General features: G+C 41.8%; 1 protein-coding gene across 3 annotated transcripts in view; it reads left to right on the top strand.

Moving 5' to 3' along the window:
- The window catches only part of TSNARE1 (t-SNARE domain containing 1), a 469351-nt gene that overhangs the window by 296951 nt on the left and 153720 nt on the right, over positions 1-18680 (top strand). For all 3 annotated transcript variants that reach the window (XM_063174900.1, XM_063174910.1, XM_063174890.1), the window contains exon 12: positions 1054-1136. In XM_063174900.1, coding sequence (XP_063030970.1) covers positions 1054-1136 — 83 coding nt within the window. The remainder of the gene's footprint in view (positions 1-1053; positions 1137-18680) is intronic.

The raw sequence follows: 18680 nt of genomic DNA, 5'->3' as shown, positions 1-18680 counted from the left end.
TATTAAGGATTAGAGAAATCCCTGGAACTTTGTTCTCCAATTTCTACCTGAGGCTGAGTTCTCCTGATCGAGTTCATGCACTCTGTGGTTTATTTTGTGTTCAAAACCACCCATTTGATCAAGAAACAGACCAAGGGCACATCCTCTTCCACTGTGAGCAGAAATTATTGGTTGCACATCTCTTGAAGGTAGAGATTTCCAAGATTTCTGCTGGAAAAACAAAACCTTTTTTGCAGGTTTTATATCATAGGTGTCAGGAGTCAATATCTGATTTTGATGGAATTGGGGACCTGCCAGTTGTGATGGGTAGCTGATAATCTTTCTTTTCCAGTCTCATTTTGATTCCCTCTGGTTCATCCAGGCTTCCCCCAGTGCCAAACATAGCAATGTAGGGTGAGATTCTTCTCCCTTAATTGTAGATTCCAGCAATTTTTCTCAATCTGAGCCATTTTACAGACCTCCACTGCAGCTTGGAAATGTGATCCAGAAATTTGGCTTGTGGTTTGTTTAATCTGATCCACTCCTGGAGAGTGGGAGGAATTGCACATCGTGGATTTACTCTCTGTGACATTGTCTGAGATGATTTGATCAAGAACAGACACCTGGGCATGGTCAATAACCCACATGGACCCACATCAATTTTGTCCTTGAGCTCTAATAATGAGATGATTTCAACTGCCATGATCCTTCTGTAATTTAATCCAGTAAATTTGTGAGTCTTGAGCTACTTTCTGTTGGATTCCCTGTCACTCTTCCCATTGATTTCAGAAGGAATGGGATGAGAGGCAACCTCCATCCCATCAGAGGAGAGCTGTCAGTCATCCTGCCTCTGACTGATGGGTTGGATGTTCGTCAAAATGGGTGTTGGTCCTACTTGCCTGCAGAAATACAGCAAACAAGAGGCTGCTCCTCTCTTTATGCCCATGAGTAAATTGCTGAATTGCTATTGGTGTAAAATCTTTATTTTTTTTATTTAATTTGTCATTTGTTTTCGTTTTTTTTTTTTTGTAATTTGGTTCAATTACCCTGTAATTGTCTTCTTTTAATTTGCAGATAGCATTGAAGCCAACATTGAGGCCTCTTCTTCCAATGTAGAATCAGCCAATGAGCAGTTGGCAAAAGCAAGTCAGCACCAAGTAAGTGGGACTAAAAAACCCCTACAAATGCTTTCAGTGATAGTATTTACAATAAACAAAACACCTGGCAGCTGTGAACCACTGGGCACATGGATTTGTGCTACCTGGAAAGATTATAAAGCATATTCTAAGTATTCTAAACCTTTTTATATAAATAAATATAGATATATATATATATGATTAGATTACCATAGCACAGCCAATTTGCTTTAGAGTAGTCATTAAGAAATCTGCATATTAAACAGACATTTGCCAGTAGGAAAGTCAACAATTAGCTACTGTTGTTCTTGGAAAGGCACCATAAAAAGCACATCATTTAAGTGCATATGTGCTTCTGTTTGGTGTGTTTCCCTATAATCAGGCAACAGTACTTTAAGAAAACAAGTTGAGTTGTCAAACAACACGATGTGGTTGGTGAATAATGGCTGTGGTGGTGGTGTTCAGCACTTTTCAAAAGCAATTTGAGGGAATTTTTTGTGAATTGTTTTTTTTTTCCTTCATTGGATCAAGAATAAAACATAAACACACACACAAACACATACACACACAAACATTAATCTTTTTGAAAACAGCTTGCCCAGAAAGAACTCTTTGATGGTTATAGTTAGTACTTTCTAAGGGGATGAAGGGGGGTGGGGGGATGAACAATCAAAAAATTGTTATCAATTGCATTCTGACTGACAGAAGAAAAACCTGCTAGTTTTCTTTTTTCCTCAAGCATAAGTTGGTGATTTCCATGTGTTTGGAGTTTTGACAAAATTTAGCTGAGGTCGCTTTCAGACCAAAGGAGAAAACTCACAGGCATTCTACTCTGATGCAATAGAGTGTCGTGATTTTAAAATTATCTACAGCTCATTTTCTGGTGAAACACATTGTCCCAATTTAGGGTAATAAGGGTGAGTTTTGTAGAACTTTGGTATTGCAGAAAATAAGCGCTGTCTCTGGCTCCATGTTGGTTTTTAATGTATATATATTTAAGATAATGCGCGTCGCCCTGCATGTAATCCTGCATTCACTTTGAAAATAACTTGTTACATGAAGTCTAAAATGAAACTGGAATGGATTTAATACTTGACCTGACTGTAGAGCTGATTGCAAAGCTGCAAATGAGTTAATGATGACTTTGGCTAAGAAGGTCAAAGAGGAGTCAGGCAGAAAATGAATGCAGCACAGTCTAAAGGCTCTGCTTTCTTCAGCCAGCAGGAGCTGCTGAAATAGCCTGCCCAGACAGGAGGCCCTTTTTCCTCAGATATGTTCATCAGGAAAAAGATAAAGCCAGTTTTAGCGAGGCAACCCCTGCCAGGGGCATAAATATGAACTGATTGGTGTACATGAGAAAACAGAGTCTCTCTTGCACTTGAAACAAGCCCATAATGACAAATATCACTTAAGAAACTTTGGCTGCTAAAGGAAATGTGCAATCCAGATCTCCTGTGGAGCACAGGGAACTGTCCTTTGCCCTACTGGATGTGGATCACCAGAAAAATGTGTATAAACCTCCAGAGTCCTTGCTTCTTTTTTGCCAGGGTTGGGATTAAATGAGTGAGACAATATTTCTTGTTCGGACTCAGATGTTTATTATTTCTTATTTATGTTGCAGTCTCACAAACCCTGAGTTCTACAGCACTTCACTATAACAAACTGAAAATTGAGACCCATCTCTCTTTCTACAAGGCCTTTTAAGGATAAATTTCTAATTAAGAAATGACACCTAAATTATTTTTACTTTTAACCCAATAACCAACCACCCCTGGCTCGAAATGAGGATTTTTTAATCCAATTGCACAAAACCACCCAAACCCATGGAGAAGAAGGTGAAGAAGGACCAGGCTCCTCCCTAAAACCTCCATCTTGCTTTATATATGTATTACTGCATTATAAAACTTTAAATTCTAAGTTTTCCACCATGAGATATTACACTTCTACTCAAACTCCACACCCATAATCTCAGCTCTATCATTCAATTTTGGAAGCCTTCTCCACAGCCTCAGTTTAAATGCATGTTCTCTTGGAGGTCAGTGCCTGTCAGCACAGAAAGTCTAAAATTCGCAGCAACCACGGTTCCAACATAAACCCAGCTCCCTCTGTGTCACCATGAACAGAAAATGAGGTGACATTTTTGTCACTTCCACTGCTGGCCTGGGGCTGGTCAAGTTGCCTCATGTGTTGTGTGCCACAAAATCTGCTCATCTTACACCCAAAGGGACACGGTCCCCATGGTGGGCCAGGAAGGGCCCTGGTGCCACAGCCCTCAGGGATGCTGCAGGGAGGAAGGCTGGTGCCCCTCGCAGACATTTGGATAATGCAGTGTGAGTGCAGACCGTCCTTCCTGGTGTTTTGCCTGGTTTTGGATGATTAGGAAATATCTGGGATGGGTTTGGGAGAGCCATCAGCCGGATGGCCCAGTGGGTGAGATGCTTTTAAGGGACCTGCCAGAGCTTTCCATGCTCCAAATTCCATCTGTGCTGCTCAGGGACCAAAGGCACAAACCGTTTCTTAAATCTTACTGGGCAGTTTTCCTTCTCATGTTAAACTGCTAATTCATGAGTGTGTTTGCTTGTTACTTATGTTACAGTGTGATTATCCTGTAAATGCAGGCTGGCTTACAAACATTTGTTATTTATTACTGTTTATATGTATATAAACGTGTGTGTGTGTGCATGCAGTATTTTTATTAGTCAGTGTAGTGTTTTTATTAGTCTACGAACAAATGCGTGCATAAATTGAGAAATCAGAAATGTCAACACCACTGAAACATTTGAGTTTAAGACCTTCTGTAGAACTTAATGGAGGGATTTCTGTCAGGAATAATGATTCAGTGGCTGGTTATTTAGCATAATATTTGCATGTAACCCATGCAGTCACTTCAACAATACAACTTGGAGAACCAGTCCCAACCTGCACATTAACATAACAAAGAACCAGTAAATTGTTTTTACTTAGCTACTAGAAAATAAAACATTTAGTTTCCCTGAAATGCTAGAAATGTTTAAAAAAAAAAAAGTAAATATCTTCACAAGGAGCTCCTTTGTCTGCATTTTAAATTTGGTAAGGTGCTCCTTCCTCTTGAGATGTGTGTGCTAACAGCAGTGTTTTATTACTTTGAGTGAATTCTCATGTGCCCCATCTAAACTCTAAAAGATTAGTGGGAGCTGTCAGAGCTTTGGAATACTTATATAAAAGCAGATTTTCTTTTTCTTTCATTTTAAATTATAATTGGAAAATAATTGTTTCTGCCTAAACTATTTTTTACTACAAATTACAGTTAAGCTGCCTCAGTGCATTATCTGTGGGAACACACAGGGTCAAAATGCAGATGAAAGCAATAGGAGTTGAGTTTTGATACAAAAAGGAAGTCTTTTTTCCATATGAAAACCCTGCTGGTCACAGAAATGTGACAATTTTGACTTTTTTATCCTACTTTGACTAGAAAATAAGAGTTTGAAAAATGACTGAGAGGCAGACAAACGTGGCTGGGAGAAGCCAGTAGAAATTCTCACCTGCACTGGTCCTGCTTCCATGTCTTTGTTTTTAGTGTGGGTCTCATTTCTCTTGGGCCTTGAGCAGGAATGATGACTCCTGCCATTAATACCAACAGCCCAGATTTGCCTCTTGAAATTTCCTTTTCCCTGCCCCCAGAGAAAATGATTCATCCCACCCATCTCAAAACACCGATTTTAACTTGGGTCAAACTGCTCTTTGGAAGAGAGGGACTTATTGGACCAGATATGACTGTGTTTGGTGGTGATGGGTGTTTAGGTGTCTAAACCTCTCTTCCATGATACATGAGGAGGAATTGCTTTCAGCACATCTTGTCTCATCCCACAGGAGATGTCTGACATAGGGAGGTCTGCTGGCTGCCTCTTAGGAAAAGCTTGTTCTCTCCAATAAATTGAGATTATATCAATTATACTACAAATATTCCACGGAAAATCAATCCAAATGTCTCTTTATTGGGAAAAAGGGAATATCTAGACACCCAACCTGCCCCTGAGGTTAGTTTAGGTGGGCTGGACATCACACCAAAGGGGTGGTTGTGTGGAGATGAGCACTTTTACTTTCCTCACTTTGCTCAGAGCTTTGTGCAGGTGGATTGAGAGGAAGGAGAAGAAACCAACACAAACTCCATGGGTGCACATTAAACCAGTTGCTCTGGTTTTTTTCCATGCAAAGTTTGGCCTAAGCTCAGCTTGGCCTCACTGACTGAAGGACTCTGTGTGCTGACTGCTGAAGCTAATTTGTTTTGGAAGAGCTGCTTGTGTTGCTCTGATTCATGCTGGTTGCTTTCCTTCCCTATATCCTCTGTGGAAGTCAAGCTAATTTGGATTCCCTGGCATTGAAAGGCAAACAACAGTTCAGTGACCCACTTGTGTAGTCTAAGAACAATGAGGTTTTTTCCAGTAATGGAACAATTCCCGGGTCTGGCTTGCATGGGTACACACTTTGAAGGCTGGACCTCTGAGGAAAAAAAAGCTTCAGAAATCTGTGATATTTGCAGAAATCTTATTGCCTGGTGACCACTGATAAGGGACTGTCTTCAACTTTCACTCAAATTACTCATTGGTATTTAAACAACAAAAGAAAATTTGAGTTTCAAAAATCACCTTCTCAGAGTCATTGAAATTTTTTGGCATGGTAGCCTCTCAAAGCACTTGTTGCTTATAAATATTGTGATAATGAAGATCTCCTCCTCTTCACTGTAGATATGATCTAAGACCTTGTCTTTTGCTGCCACTAAATAATTTTAAACTTAGTTTTATAATTAAGAGCAAACTGGCACCATTATTGCATCCTGACCTGTTCAGCAGTCACACAGCAACTGCAAAGCCATGGGGCACCAGTGTGGTTGGATTATCTTGGTGCAAATTGAGGCCATTTCCCCTTAACCTGTCACTTTGTACCTGGGAGAAGAGACCGACCTCCATCTGGCTACACTTTCAGGGAGCTGTAGAGAGTAAGAAGGTTCTCCCTGAGCCTCCTTTTCTCCAGGCTGAACTCCCTCAGCTGCTCCTCATCTTGATGCCTCAGGTTTTAGCTTTTATATTTTTCAGATTCTGTGCTGCTTTAGTGTATATTTCTGAGTTTCATATTAGGGGATAGCAAGCCCTCTTAACAGAATAGGGAGACAAAACAATTCCTGCTCTAGTTGGGGACCAAGGACAACTGATCCAAATTTCAGGCCCAAGAACATAAACAATGGCAGAATGAAGACAGAAAACCAAAAAGGATGGGACTTCATGGGCTGGAGCGGTAACTGGACAATTAACACCAATATGCAAATGGACCAGAAGTTATAAAAGTGAGCGACCCCGTGACTGGTTGTGCATTTTGTGACCATTTTGAGTTCTCTTGGGTGTAGCCCTCGCTGGGCTCTTGTGCTGCCAAAGGTGGATCTGTTGAGGCCTCTTAATAAATCCCTCCTAATAAATCCCTACAGCTCCCTGAAAGGAAGGTGTAGCCAGGTGGGGGTTGGTCTCTTCTCCCAGGTGAGAAGTGACAAGTTAAGGGGAAATGGCCTCAATTTGCATCAAGAGAATCCAACCATGCTGGTCCCTCATGACTTTGCAGTTGCTACATGACTCCTGAACAGGTCAGGATGCAATAATGGTGCCAGTTGGCTCTTAATTATAAAACTAAGGTTAAAATTATTTAGTGGCAGCAAAAGGCAAGGTCTTAGAGCATATCCACAATGAAGAGGAGGAGATGATCTTCAAAAGTGTGAGACCCCATGACTGGTTGTGCATTTTGGGACCATTTTGGGTTCATCTTGGGTATAGCCCTGGCTGGGCTCTTGTGCTGCCCAAGGTGGATCCATTGAGGCCTTCTAATAAATCCCTGCTTTATTCTTTAGCTCTGTCCAGTCTCTGTTCTAGCTCAGCCTTCACAAGGCATCAATTAGACTGGTGCTCCAGACCCTTCACCAGCAGCAGTTGGTTGGAATAAAACTTCTGCCTCCTTTTTTCCTTGCTCACTGGCTCCCTGTAAACAGCAGGCTGAGTTTTCAGATTGTAGAGTGCTTTGTTTTGAAGCAGCTTCTGCCTTTGCCTGCTTTTTTACTGTATTTTAATGCAGCCATTTACAAAACAGCTGCTTTCTGTGGGAAGCGGTGTTCGAGTCAGCGCCAGTCCATGTGATAAATGAACTGTGAGAATCCAGCAACTTAACCTCAGCAAGGTCTGAGCCACAACATTTATTTAAAACTCTCTTTGTTTTCTGTAAATAATGGATCTGTGTGATCAAATATTTATTAAGAAAGGGGTTGCTTAGAGCTTTTGGATATTGTGTGTTCCTGTGTGTAAAGGTAAAATCTTTCAGGCCATTTTTAATCACAGCAGATCATCTCTTCATTTGTACCATCTAAAAGGGGGAGATGCCTGATCCAGGTTGTACCTTAATTTGTTTTTTTTTTTTTTTCTTCCCTTTATTATAAAACACCAACTGTGAAATTTTTGGGAGAAAAAAATAAAAATTGTCCACCATGGGCTCATTTTTTATTAAACACAAACCATTCAAGAAGGAAGAGGAAGGGGCATGAGTGGAGAAGGGAAAGAATCCAAAGGAGGCCATGAACATGATTTGAGGGATGGAGCAGCTTTGCTGTGAGGAAAGCTGAGAGAATTGTGACTGTTCAGCCTGGAGAAGAGAGGACTCCAGCATAAACTTATTGAGGCCTTTGAGGTACCTGGAGGGGGATACAACAAATCTGGAGAGGAACTTTTACGAGGGCAGAGTGATAAGACAATGGGGAGTGGCTTTGATCTGACAGATTGAATGTTTAGATTGGACATTAGGAAGAAATTCTTCCCTGTGAGGGTGGTGAGGCCCTGGCACAGGTTGCCCAGAGAAGCTGTGGCTGCTCCATCCCTGGAATTGTCCAAGGATGGGGCTTGGAGGAACCTGGGATGGTGGAAGGTGTCCCTGCCCATGGCAGGGGGTCGGAACTTGATGATCTTTAAGGTTCCACCTGACCCAAACTATTCTGTCTTTTGGTGTGATATGAAAGACTTGGGAGCAAGTTTAGTGATGAGCCATTGGTGATCAATCTGTTTTCTCTGGTGAGAACATGAGTAGGTAGGACAGAGATTTTACTGACTGTTCACCTTGGTGGAATGCAGCTCTGGGGCTGTTCCAAGTCAAGAATATTCTTATTTTAAGAATATCACTTACACTGATTGTGGTGGCCTGCATTCAGTATTTCAAAGGCAAGAATTTTCTCTTTGAAAGCTCTGAACAAGTCTGATCTGTGATGACTCAGAGATGGCAGAAGGAAATCACAGACTGTCTTTTGTTTTTCTAATTCATTTGTTTAACAGAATCTCTTTCCAGGGTACAATTTCATTTTGAGGGGTCAGAGATTAAAAAGCAATTTTCCCTTCCTAGCAGCAGCATAAACTAGTGAGTTACATTTCTCTTAATGGCCTCATTTAACAGAGGAGTGAATGGAAATCCTTGGTTACTGACTGGAAAACCACACTTAGACTCATCTTTGTGCCCAGTGGCAGCACATATAATAAATTGCACTGCTCAAAGGTCAAAGCTTTGAGAAATTGTATTAAACTTACCTCTTAATGGGCTAGAGATACCAAGGAGTTAGGAATATTATCACTGGAGATGCATACCTAGCTGGGATCCATGGAAATGAGGAACAGAATTTAAGTATCCTTGAGTCCCAGCTGTGTAGCCTGAAGTGTTATTGCACTGGGCTGTGAGCTTGTCACATCTCATCAAGCAGCAAAATGGTCAAGCTTGGTCAGTGTTTGCACTGGAAAGCTCTGCTGAAAATCTGCACAAGCAGGCAGCAGAGTTCTCCTGCTCAGCTTTCCTGTCTGCTGCAGGGACTCTGTCCAGGCAGTGTCACCATTCCTCAAGTATTTCATGTAAAGTCACTTGTAGCCACTTTTGTCCTCACAGAGAAAATCAAGACAATTTTCCCAAGAGTATTTCTGTGATTCACATTCTCTGAACCTCAGAGAATGATCAAAACAATTCTTGTCTTATTGCTGTGCCTATATTTGTGCAAAAGTAGAATGCAATATGGAGATTTTTTACCCAAAGTCATGGTGTTTTGTTTCCTTGGCCTATCAGGGCCAAGCTTGTGTGTGTGGTGGGACTGTTGGCTGACAATCAAAAGATGTGCAATAAAGTGCAGTTGAGTGCTTAGAAAATTCAGTTTAAATGTAATGTAACATAGTGTAATATAATATAGAATAAAATAGTATAATAAAGTGATTAATTAGCTTTCTGATAAGATAGAGTCAGATGCATCATTCCCCTCCCCTTGTCGGGGACAAAAATGTTATCGATAGTCACTGAAGCATCAGTGAGTCAGAGGAGACCACAAAGGGGTTGGAGGTGTCCAGCCTGGAGAAAAAAAGGCTCTTGGGGAGACTTTAGAGCCCCTTCCAGTGCCTAAAGGGAACAGACAGGAAACCTGGAGAGGGAATTTTAAGAAGGGCTTGGAGTGGCAGGACAAGGAGCAATGGCTTTAAACTGACAAAGGGTCAATTTCTGTTAGATATAAGGATGAAATTCTTCACTAGGAGAGTGAAGGCCCTGGCACATATCACCCAGAGGAGCTTTGGCTGCCCCATCCCTGAAAGTGTCCAAGGCCAGGTTGGATGAGGCTTGGAGCAACCTGGGATGGTGGAATTTGTCCCTGACCATGGTGGGGGGTTTGGAAGGCGATGATCTTTGAAGTCCAACCCAAACCACCAGCTGACTCTAAAGATGCCACATTGGTTTTCAAAGCCACAGTGAAACTAATAGTTGAGTTCTACTCTGGGGATTTATATTCCAGTCTCTGTGTCTTGATTTTTAAATTGATTTGTTTGATGAGCACCAGCTTAACAGCCCGTCTTTACAAAGGGACAGTGTAAGGGATCTGCAGTCAGTACAGTGTCATCTCATCAGACTTGGTACTTAAAATTTAGGCAGCTGGAAGAAAATGGGCTAAGCTTCCTTTCCCATGCCTCTGGAAGATTGTTCATCCTGTTTCTCTTGGATATTGTACCTCAGTCTGTGATGTACAGTGCCCAGGAGGCAAGCACCTTCAAAAAAACACTTTACTAGACAGTGAGAGTTTGACTTCTTTGCCTAAAAATTAATATTTAGTATCCTTTGGAGCTGAGTAGAGAATCCTGCTGCCCTTTTGGCTTCTGCCATGGAAGGCTGTTGTTCCTCCCCAAATCACTTTCACCTGTGCTAGCTGTGTTTAAATGCTGCAAAGAACCTGGGATATCTCCAATGGTCAGGAAGCAGCTGAAAAAGTAAATGCTTTTTCCCCTGGTGTGCTTTAATAACTGTATTGATCATGAAGGGAAAATGATATGTAAGGAGAAAAAAGCTACAGAAAACGAAATTGCTTTTATTTCCATTTTGACAAAGCCTGGGAGCACTTTAATCAAAGGTGTTTTCCATATTCCTGAAAGAAATCACAGGCCTGGTAGGACACCTTTGTGGCACAGCTCTGGGGTCGTGGCCTGGCACTATCAGAAGTGGAGAATGGGAATTGTTAAGTTCAACTTGCGCTCAAGAGGAGAAAAGAGAGTCAATTATAGCCTTTCTAAATCTGACTTCAGCAACATGCAAAGCTCTTGGAAGCATTTTGAAATGAGGAATGAAAAGCAAAGGAGTTTTGTGCAGGATGGGACAATTTGGGATTTCATTTCACTTTGAAAGGGTCATTGCATATCTCTCTTTGTGAGGAGAAAGGATTTCCTTAGACAAAGAGACACTTGACTTCCTGGTCTCCAGAGAAATATTTTCTATAATTCCATCACATGAGGATTGTCCTTGTTTAGAAGATTTGTAGGAGAAACTTGTTCTTCTGTGGCCAGCTCTGATGTCTCCTAATTTTCTTCTACCTCACACCCTGTTATGAGTTCAGCATTGTCAGCTCAAGCCTTTGACAAGATTCAATCATTCCTAAATTCCCTGCTGGGGAATTAAGGGATTAAGGTTTTCTGCAGAATGAATTTAGGAGACTGGGAAACATCTACAGGAACCTGCTCCCCTTCACAAAGCACAACTTCATTTTTCCTTTTCTATTAAGGTGACTCTAGGAAAAAATAATTTGCAAAGTGGGTCAAAAATTCATTATGATTTTTATGTTACAGTAAGTGCTGCATTTGATCCATTTTTAGTGGGCTTGGGTATATTCTTCATAGTTCTTTGGGTTTTTTCTAGTGAGCCACGAGGTATCATTCTTCCTTTTTACAGACAACACTGCTGTCCATTTACAAGAAACAATTCTTGCATCAGTTCTTTTTTACTGTAGAAGACATTTTTCTTACACAGACCTGAAGCATATAAAAAGTAAAATAAACTCTATTTGTATTTATCTTTCCTCTTTAGAGTCCGTCCCAGTGGATATTACCTTTTTTCTGAAACATTTATTTTGGTTAAGAGTTAAAAAAAAGGGAATAATCTGTAACTTCAGGCTTTCACTGATGTCAAAGGCACATTAAGGGAAGGAGAATAGAGCTTTATCCACTGTACAGATCACATTTGCTGATTTAATGGTACTGGGGAGAATTCATGAGTGTGAAGGTAAGTTTTTTTTTTTTTTTCTAAGCAGAGAAATCTTAAATTCTGCTCACAGTCTCCAAGCTTTCCCTGACTCTTCCCAGCTGTGCCTTTAAAAGGGTTTATTACTGAATATTGAGTAGTATAAGGATGCTAATCTTGCTCTAGTTTGAGAGATTGCAATCTTGTTAATACTAGGCCATGTTTCTCCCTATCCAGGCAAGATTTAAATAGATCTGAAACTAGTGAAGACACAATTAAACCTAATTTTTGGTGACTATCAGCATGGCTTCCTTACATCTCAAGAAGAAGAAAATCCAAGTGCTGCTTTTGTTTGCCACGAGCAATGAGCATGGAATTCATTGCAGCTCAGCTGATGCATGGAGTGGGATCCATCCAATACACTTTGGGTGTATTCAAACTAGGAATTAATCATTGGCTGTGCTGCCCAGGTGCTCTACATCCTCACCAGAGATTTAGGAAGCATTTTGGTTTCATATGGCTGCTGGAAGATGGGATCAGTGATGCCACAGGGTCCCCACACTACGGGGTCTGTACCAGCCCCAAACGTGGCCTGTGCTGCATCCCTCAGCTCTGTGTGGATGTGCCAGACCCCACAGGGCAGCTCATTTCCAGATTTTTGTCTTTGGGTGGAAGTGAGCCACGCTGAGCAGGGGAGATCCCTTTGCAGGGCAGTTTATTCTGCCTGGCTTGAGAACACAAGCTTTCGTTTCCTCACAAAAAATAATTCTCTAATTAATTTTACTTTAATGCGGCTTTAATTAATTTAATTCTCTATTAAATTAATTAATCCTAATGTGGCTTTTGTGTGAGTCTTCATCACGTTAGAATAGGGCACTTTAATCTTTTTTCTGGTGCTGGGCACTCCCTTTGAGGCACTTTGGGGCAGTTACTGAGGGCATGGGAAAGCAGCAGGAGGGATCCGAGAGCTGCCAAACCAGACTGCAGAGGAAAGATTACAAAAAGAGTTGCTTAAGCTAAAAAAGAAAAGATAGAGTTGTAGATAAAGGTCTCTTGGTACATAAAAGTCTGCTGCATAGAGGAAAAGAATAATCACTGGGTTTTTTTCTTTGTTTATTACAGTTGGGAAGAACAAGAAGTAATGGATTTAAGCTGCAGCAGAAAAGAATCAGGGCTGATATTAAGAAAAGCTGTTAATGATAAGGAGATTGAAATACTTCCTGGGGAGATTTTAGAGTCTCTAGCACTGGATATCTGTAACAGTATCTGGTGAAGCATATTTCAGGAATGGTGTTTGTATAATTGCTTTTACTGTTGCCTGTCAGATCACGCTGCAAGGTCCAGTGTAAACAGGACATGTTCATATTGTATCACAAAGCATCATTATCTAATCAGAAAATGCTGCAGCCATGAATCATTCTTTGATTTTCATTGTCATCCTTTCCTCATCCCCTGCCTTCTCCTCTCCAAAGTTCCTGTTTGGAAACTGCTTTAGGGGCCAAAATTGCTGATTTAGTTTGACAAAGGTGATGAGATTGAGCATTTTCTGTCAGCTCTGCTTAGAATGGGTGCTGGGGACAAATCATAGAATCATGGAACGGTTTTGGTTGGAAGGGACCTGAAAAATCATCCCGTTCCAAATCACCTTCACTATCCCAGGTTGCTCCAAGCCCCATCCAGCCTGGCCTTGGACGCTTCCAGGGATAAGGAAGCCACAGCAGCAGCCTGTGCCAGGGCCTCACCACCCTCACAGGGAAGAATTTCTTCCTAGCATCCCATCTACATCTACCCTCTTTCAACTTAAAGCTATTAAATTCCATAAACCACTTCATCCCAGCATTTTCTATGTGGCTTCCAGGTGTCCCAGATTTGTTGTCCAAGCGATTTCCACAGAAGTGTGGTCAATAAAATCCTGGTGGGTGTCCTCAGCAGTCCTTTGGATGAGGCAGCTGAGCCACACAGGCATTGATTTGACATTTGTGGGAGCTGGCATTGTACTCTCTTTTAAGGGTAACAGATAATCACCACATTTCACTTTAACAAGCTGCTGGAATTCTGAGTTCTGGTTATGTTTGATTAGCATCAGGGCTGGGAATAAGGAGGATTTATAGGAAGAGGGAAAATGAATGTGATGGTAGAATTCAGGAGGGAATAAATCCCTACTGCTGAATTAAATAAGGCCGGGGGCTGTCCTGTGAATCCAAGGCCTGGTTATGTCCTCATGATTAAATTATGAAATAGAAACATGGAATGGTTTGGGTTGAAAGTGACCTTTAAACGTCACCTAATCCAAACCCCTGCAATGAGCAGGGACATCTCCTGTGCAGAAAAAGGACAGAATCCAAACACTGCACTGGGAATGGCCCCTGCCGTGTGCTACACAGGACCTGGGACATTCCTGGGGAGAACAGAACAAAGATGCACCCAACAGAATGCATAGATGATGAAGAGCCACCATTTGTGCCTCTGCCTCATCCCTCTTTGAGTTATGAGTACAGAAACAGCTGCTTTGTGCCAAAGCTTGTGCACAGACACTTTGTTTATTTCCCCCTTGCCCCAGGGTTTTTGTATGACCATGATTTAGGCCAGGTCTGAGACACATCCCTCTACATCCTTGGATTACAGAGTTGAGATGCCTTGAGATGGGAGCAGCACCTTTGCCTGGGAGATAAGCTGAAATTCAGCCCCTTGCTCTTGGTCCCTTGGTGCCATTATTCTGCCCCTCTTGCCCATGTTCTGTGCTGAACCCAACTTATTAATTTGTCTCTCTGTCTTGGCCTTGGATCTCCTTGATTTCCTCTCTGGAGGTCCCTGAACCCTTAGGGTGACCCTGATATTTGCCACTGGACCTGCTTTGCTCTTGCTTTGGATGCTGAACCCTTGTGTTGCAGACATTTTTTCATGCAAATCTTTTCATTAAGATTTTTTCCTGCTGAGAAGCTGAGAAGCTTCAAAAACAAAATGTAAACAATGGTTATCTGCAGCTGTGGAATGCAACAGGTGCATCTGTGATTGGCCCATCTTAGATGTTTATAATTAATGGCCAAACACAGCCCAGGTAACTTGGACTTTCTGTCTGAGACACAAACCTTTATTATTCTTTTCTTTTCTATTCTTAGCTTAGGTAGCCTTATAAAATGAAACTTTTTCTTCTATTCTTTTTAGTATAGTTTTAATGTAATACATATAATGAAATAATAAATCAAGCCTTCTGAACATAGAGTCAACATTCTCATCTCTTCCCTCACCTGAAAACCCCTGTGACCACTGTCACACCCTTGGTGGTGAGGATGCTGCCCCAGCTCCCCTTCCTGTCCCTCCTTTCCTGGTTTGCCCTCCCTGGAAGAACAGCTTGGGCTTGCAGCTCCCTGGAAACTCAAAATAAAAATTCTCTCAGGGGTGCAGAAACTTAATCCCTTTGAAGGGTTTCTTAGAAAGCTGAGCCCAGTGTTCACCAGCTCTGGTTGTTGTGCTTTGAGTCACAAGAAACCTTAATTTTATTTCTGATTGTCCAGTCAGAAGTGAACTTGGTGTGCTCTTTGTTCAATTCAGTGCTTTTTTGTTTTGGCTCTTTCTGTTGTTGGTTTTGGGTTTTTTTTGGAATAAACAGGAAAAAATATAAACAGAAGAAGCATTTTTTGACCCATAGATTTTGAAATAGCTCTGGTGTGATCAGTGAGGATATTGAATAGCTGTTTTACTAGTGATGCTACTTTTCCAGGGCCAAAAGGAGTTCTTAATTTGATAAGACATGGCTTTTTTTGGTGCTAAAAGAGATAATAGAGTCCAAGTGAAAAGGGGACTGAAGCTCTACTTGGACCCTTGGGCTCTGATAGAAACTAATCCCAAATAACACATGGAAACGAATCTTTTCCACCATGATCACAAAGATGATGGTCATTAATTGTCTGGAAAGCCTCTATAAATGGCAACTAGAACTCACAACTTTTAGGAACAGATATGCTGGAGGACAAAGGAGAGATGGCATATTTCTGTATCAACCTGGAAAGTCACTGTAGAGAGAAAAAGAATGCTGAATATAGGTACAGCTTGCATAAAGCTGAATTGTGTTGGCAGGGAAGACATTGAATTCTGGGTATTGCATTTAGAGAGGATTTAAACATAGCAGAGGATCAGCAGCAAGCCATAAAGTAAGACCTGAAAGTCCAAGGATTTGGAAATGAGAGCAGCATGCCCAAGACCAGGCAGCAGATTGATCTATGCAGCAGGAAATGAGAGCACAGAGAAATACAAAGCAGCAGAACGATGGGGGAGACAAAGTCAAGCTTACTTTAAATTATCTTTTTTAAATTTAAGTTGCTCTCTAAATACTTGGAGTGTTTTCCAGCATGCAGCAAAAGAGCCACCAAGTCATAGCCTGCTTTGGGTGCCATTGCCTTGAATCTGGAGAATCATGGTGGAATTGGGACAGGAATAATCTGGCAGAAAGAAAGCAGAATACAGCCCCCACTCTGACCATGCTGCTTCTGCACCAGCTGAGGGATGCTGTCTTGTTGTTATTTAATTCCAATATTGTCTGCTCTCCCCAGCCCCAGAGATTGTGAAATGCCTGCTGTGCTTGCTGGCTGTGGCACTCACCTGCGGCATCCATGGCCATTGCCACCAACACCAGGAATTGGATTCCATCCCCAACACGTTCCCCAGCCTTTTTGAGCAGCCCTGCCTTCAGTGACAGGCAGTTTGGGTATTATTTTATTGTTTTTCCTTGGTCTTCCTTGCATTTTAGCATCCAAAGCTAGTTAGGATTGAACAACAGAAAGAAGTTGTTGAATTGGTGTTCTCCAGCAGATCAGACAATCCTGGGGTACCTGCTTTGTTTGCACAAATGAATAAATGTTGGCCCCTGTGTAGCCATCCACAGATGGCTCTTCAGGGAGAAACAGGCATAAACTTGCAAAGCTTTTCCCCATGGCTGGGGTTTTTGTGGTCCAGCCTCTAAATGCAGTTCCAATCCCTGAAGCCCAGGTAAGGAGTCAGCAGAATTTCTTCATCATAAAATCAAAACAAAATAATTTCAGATCTGTTGATGGAGAGCAATAAGAAAAGGACTTACCTCCAGAAGGTGGAAGGGAAGACTTATTTTTCACAGAATTGCAGAATTGTTGGGGTTCGAAAAGACCTCCAAGATCACTGAGTCCAACCTTTGACTGATCACCACCTTGCCCACTAAACCCTATCAGAAAGTGCCACATCTGCTCATCTTTTGAACATTTCCAGGGATGGTGACTCCACCACTTCCCAGGGCAGCCTGTTCCAATGTTCAACCATTCTTTCAATGAAGATTTTTTTCCTAATATCCAACCTAAATCTTCTCTGGCATGACTCAAAGCTGTTTTCATTGTCCTGTCCCTAACTGCCTGGGAGAGAGGACTGATCCCAAGTTGCTGAACCTACCTGGAGCAAGATGAAAGATGGGGAGGGATGTGTCAGGGGTAGAGCAGCATCAGGAAAAGACCTGAGAAGCCTGAAAAATCTGAGTAACTTCAGCTGTAACAACACACCACACTTGTATTAGAAGAGCTTCAGCACAAGTTCCCAAAACTCCCCAACCTCAGAATCACAAAATTAAATAGGCTGGAAAAGACCTCTGAGATCCTCAAATCCAGCCTATCACAAAACACCACCTTGTGTTTTGTCAACCAGATGATGGCACTGACTGCCACATCCAGCCTTTCCTTAAACATTTTCAGTGACGATGACTCCACCACCTCCCTGGGCAGCCCCTTCCAGTGTCTGATCCCCCTTCCAGTGAAGAAATTCTCCTGATGTTCTCCCTGGTGCATCTTAAGACCATCTCCCCTTGTCCTGTGGTTGTCTTGGAGGAGAGACCAACCCCAGCTGGCTACATCCTCATTTCAGGGGCTTGTGGAGAGTGGTCAGATCCCCCCTGAGCCTCTTTTCCCCCAGGACAAAGCCTTTGTAGCTCCCTGCAGGTTCATTCAGTCTGTCAGCACGCTGAGTGCATTTATGTGCAGTTAAGCTGCACCCTGAGCTGCCTCTGGCTTGACACCTTGCTAACAAAACATGCTGGCCCTTGAAAGCAGTGTCAGATGTCAACCTGGGAAAAGCTGCAGATCGATCCAGCCCTGCTGTGGCAGTGCAATACATTGGTTTTTTTTTTCCCAGTGTGGATGTCCCTGCTGGCAGGGACTGCTGGCAAATCAGAGGCTGCAGCACTAGATGTATAAATTCATACCAACATCTGCACCCTGAGGGTGGAAGGTTGAGGGAAATTCCTACTGTTCCTGTGTTGCCATGGAATGTCCACGCTGGATTTGACTGACAGTCAAGAACACAGGATTTTTAACCAAAACCAAGATTTATTTTGCATTTTGCTCAGTGTCCTTTCAATCATTTTTAACCAAAACCAGGATGTATTTTAATTGCATTTTTCTCAGTTTCCTTTCAATCACCAAAACCATTTCATTTCAAACTTCCTGTGACTTTACTTGTGATAATCATAAATGGTTTAGGTTGGAAGGGGCCATAAGGATCAGATCACCTAGTTCCAATCCCCGTGCCCTCAGCACTGTCTTACTCACTCTTTTTTGGATTGTATTTGTATTTCTGCTCTGTTCTGCAGCAGGCTGGGGAGGGCTGTGCTGCCAAGCCCATCACCCATCCCACCAACATCTGGGAAAGCCCTGTGTCACCTCCAGCTGGGAATGGTTCAATGGTTCAGCAGAACTCCTGCATATTAGTTGATCTCATTCTTTTTTTTTTTTTTTTTTTTTTTTTTTTTTTTTTTTTTTGGTTTGGTTTTTTCCATGTTTCAAAGAAAAATATGAGGATTTTATATACTCTTGTGAGACTTATTCTTCACTCCAGTCAGGCTGATCATTTGCTTAAATGGCTTTTTGAGAGTGGTTTTTTGGTATTCTTTGGGAAGCACTAAATATCCCCTGCCATGATGTTAGTCCAACACATTTGGTTTGATTTCACTAATTACTAAAAAAAAAATCTTTTTTTTTAATGAGTTTTTTTGGGATTTATTAAATGACCTTTCTTCCTAGGCCA

Source organism: Melospiza melodia, chromosome 1 (genome assembly GCF_035770615.1).
Source record: "Melospiza melodia melodia isolate bMelMel2 chromosome 1, bMelMel2.pri, whole genome shotgun sequence".
NCBI classification, from domain to species: domain Eukaryota; kingdom Metazoa; phylum Chordata; class Aves; order Passeriformes; family Passerellidae; genus Melospiza; species Melospiza melodia.
The sequence above is the reverse complement of the archived record's forward strand: the minus strand, read 5'-3'. Positions and strand labels throughout refer to the sequence as shown.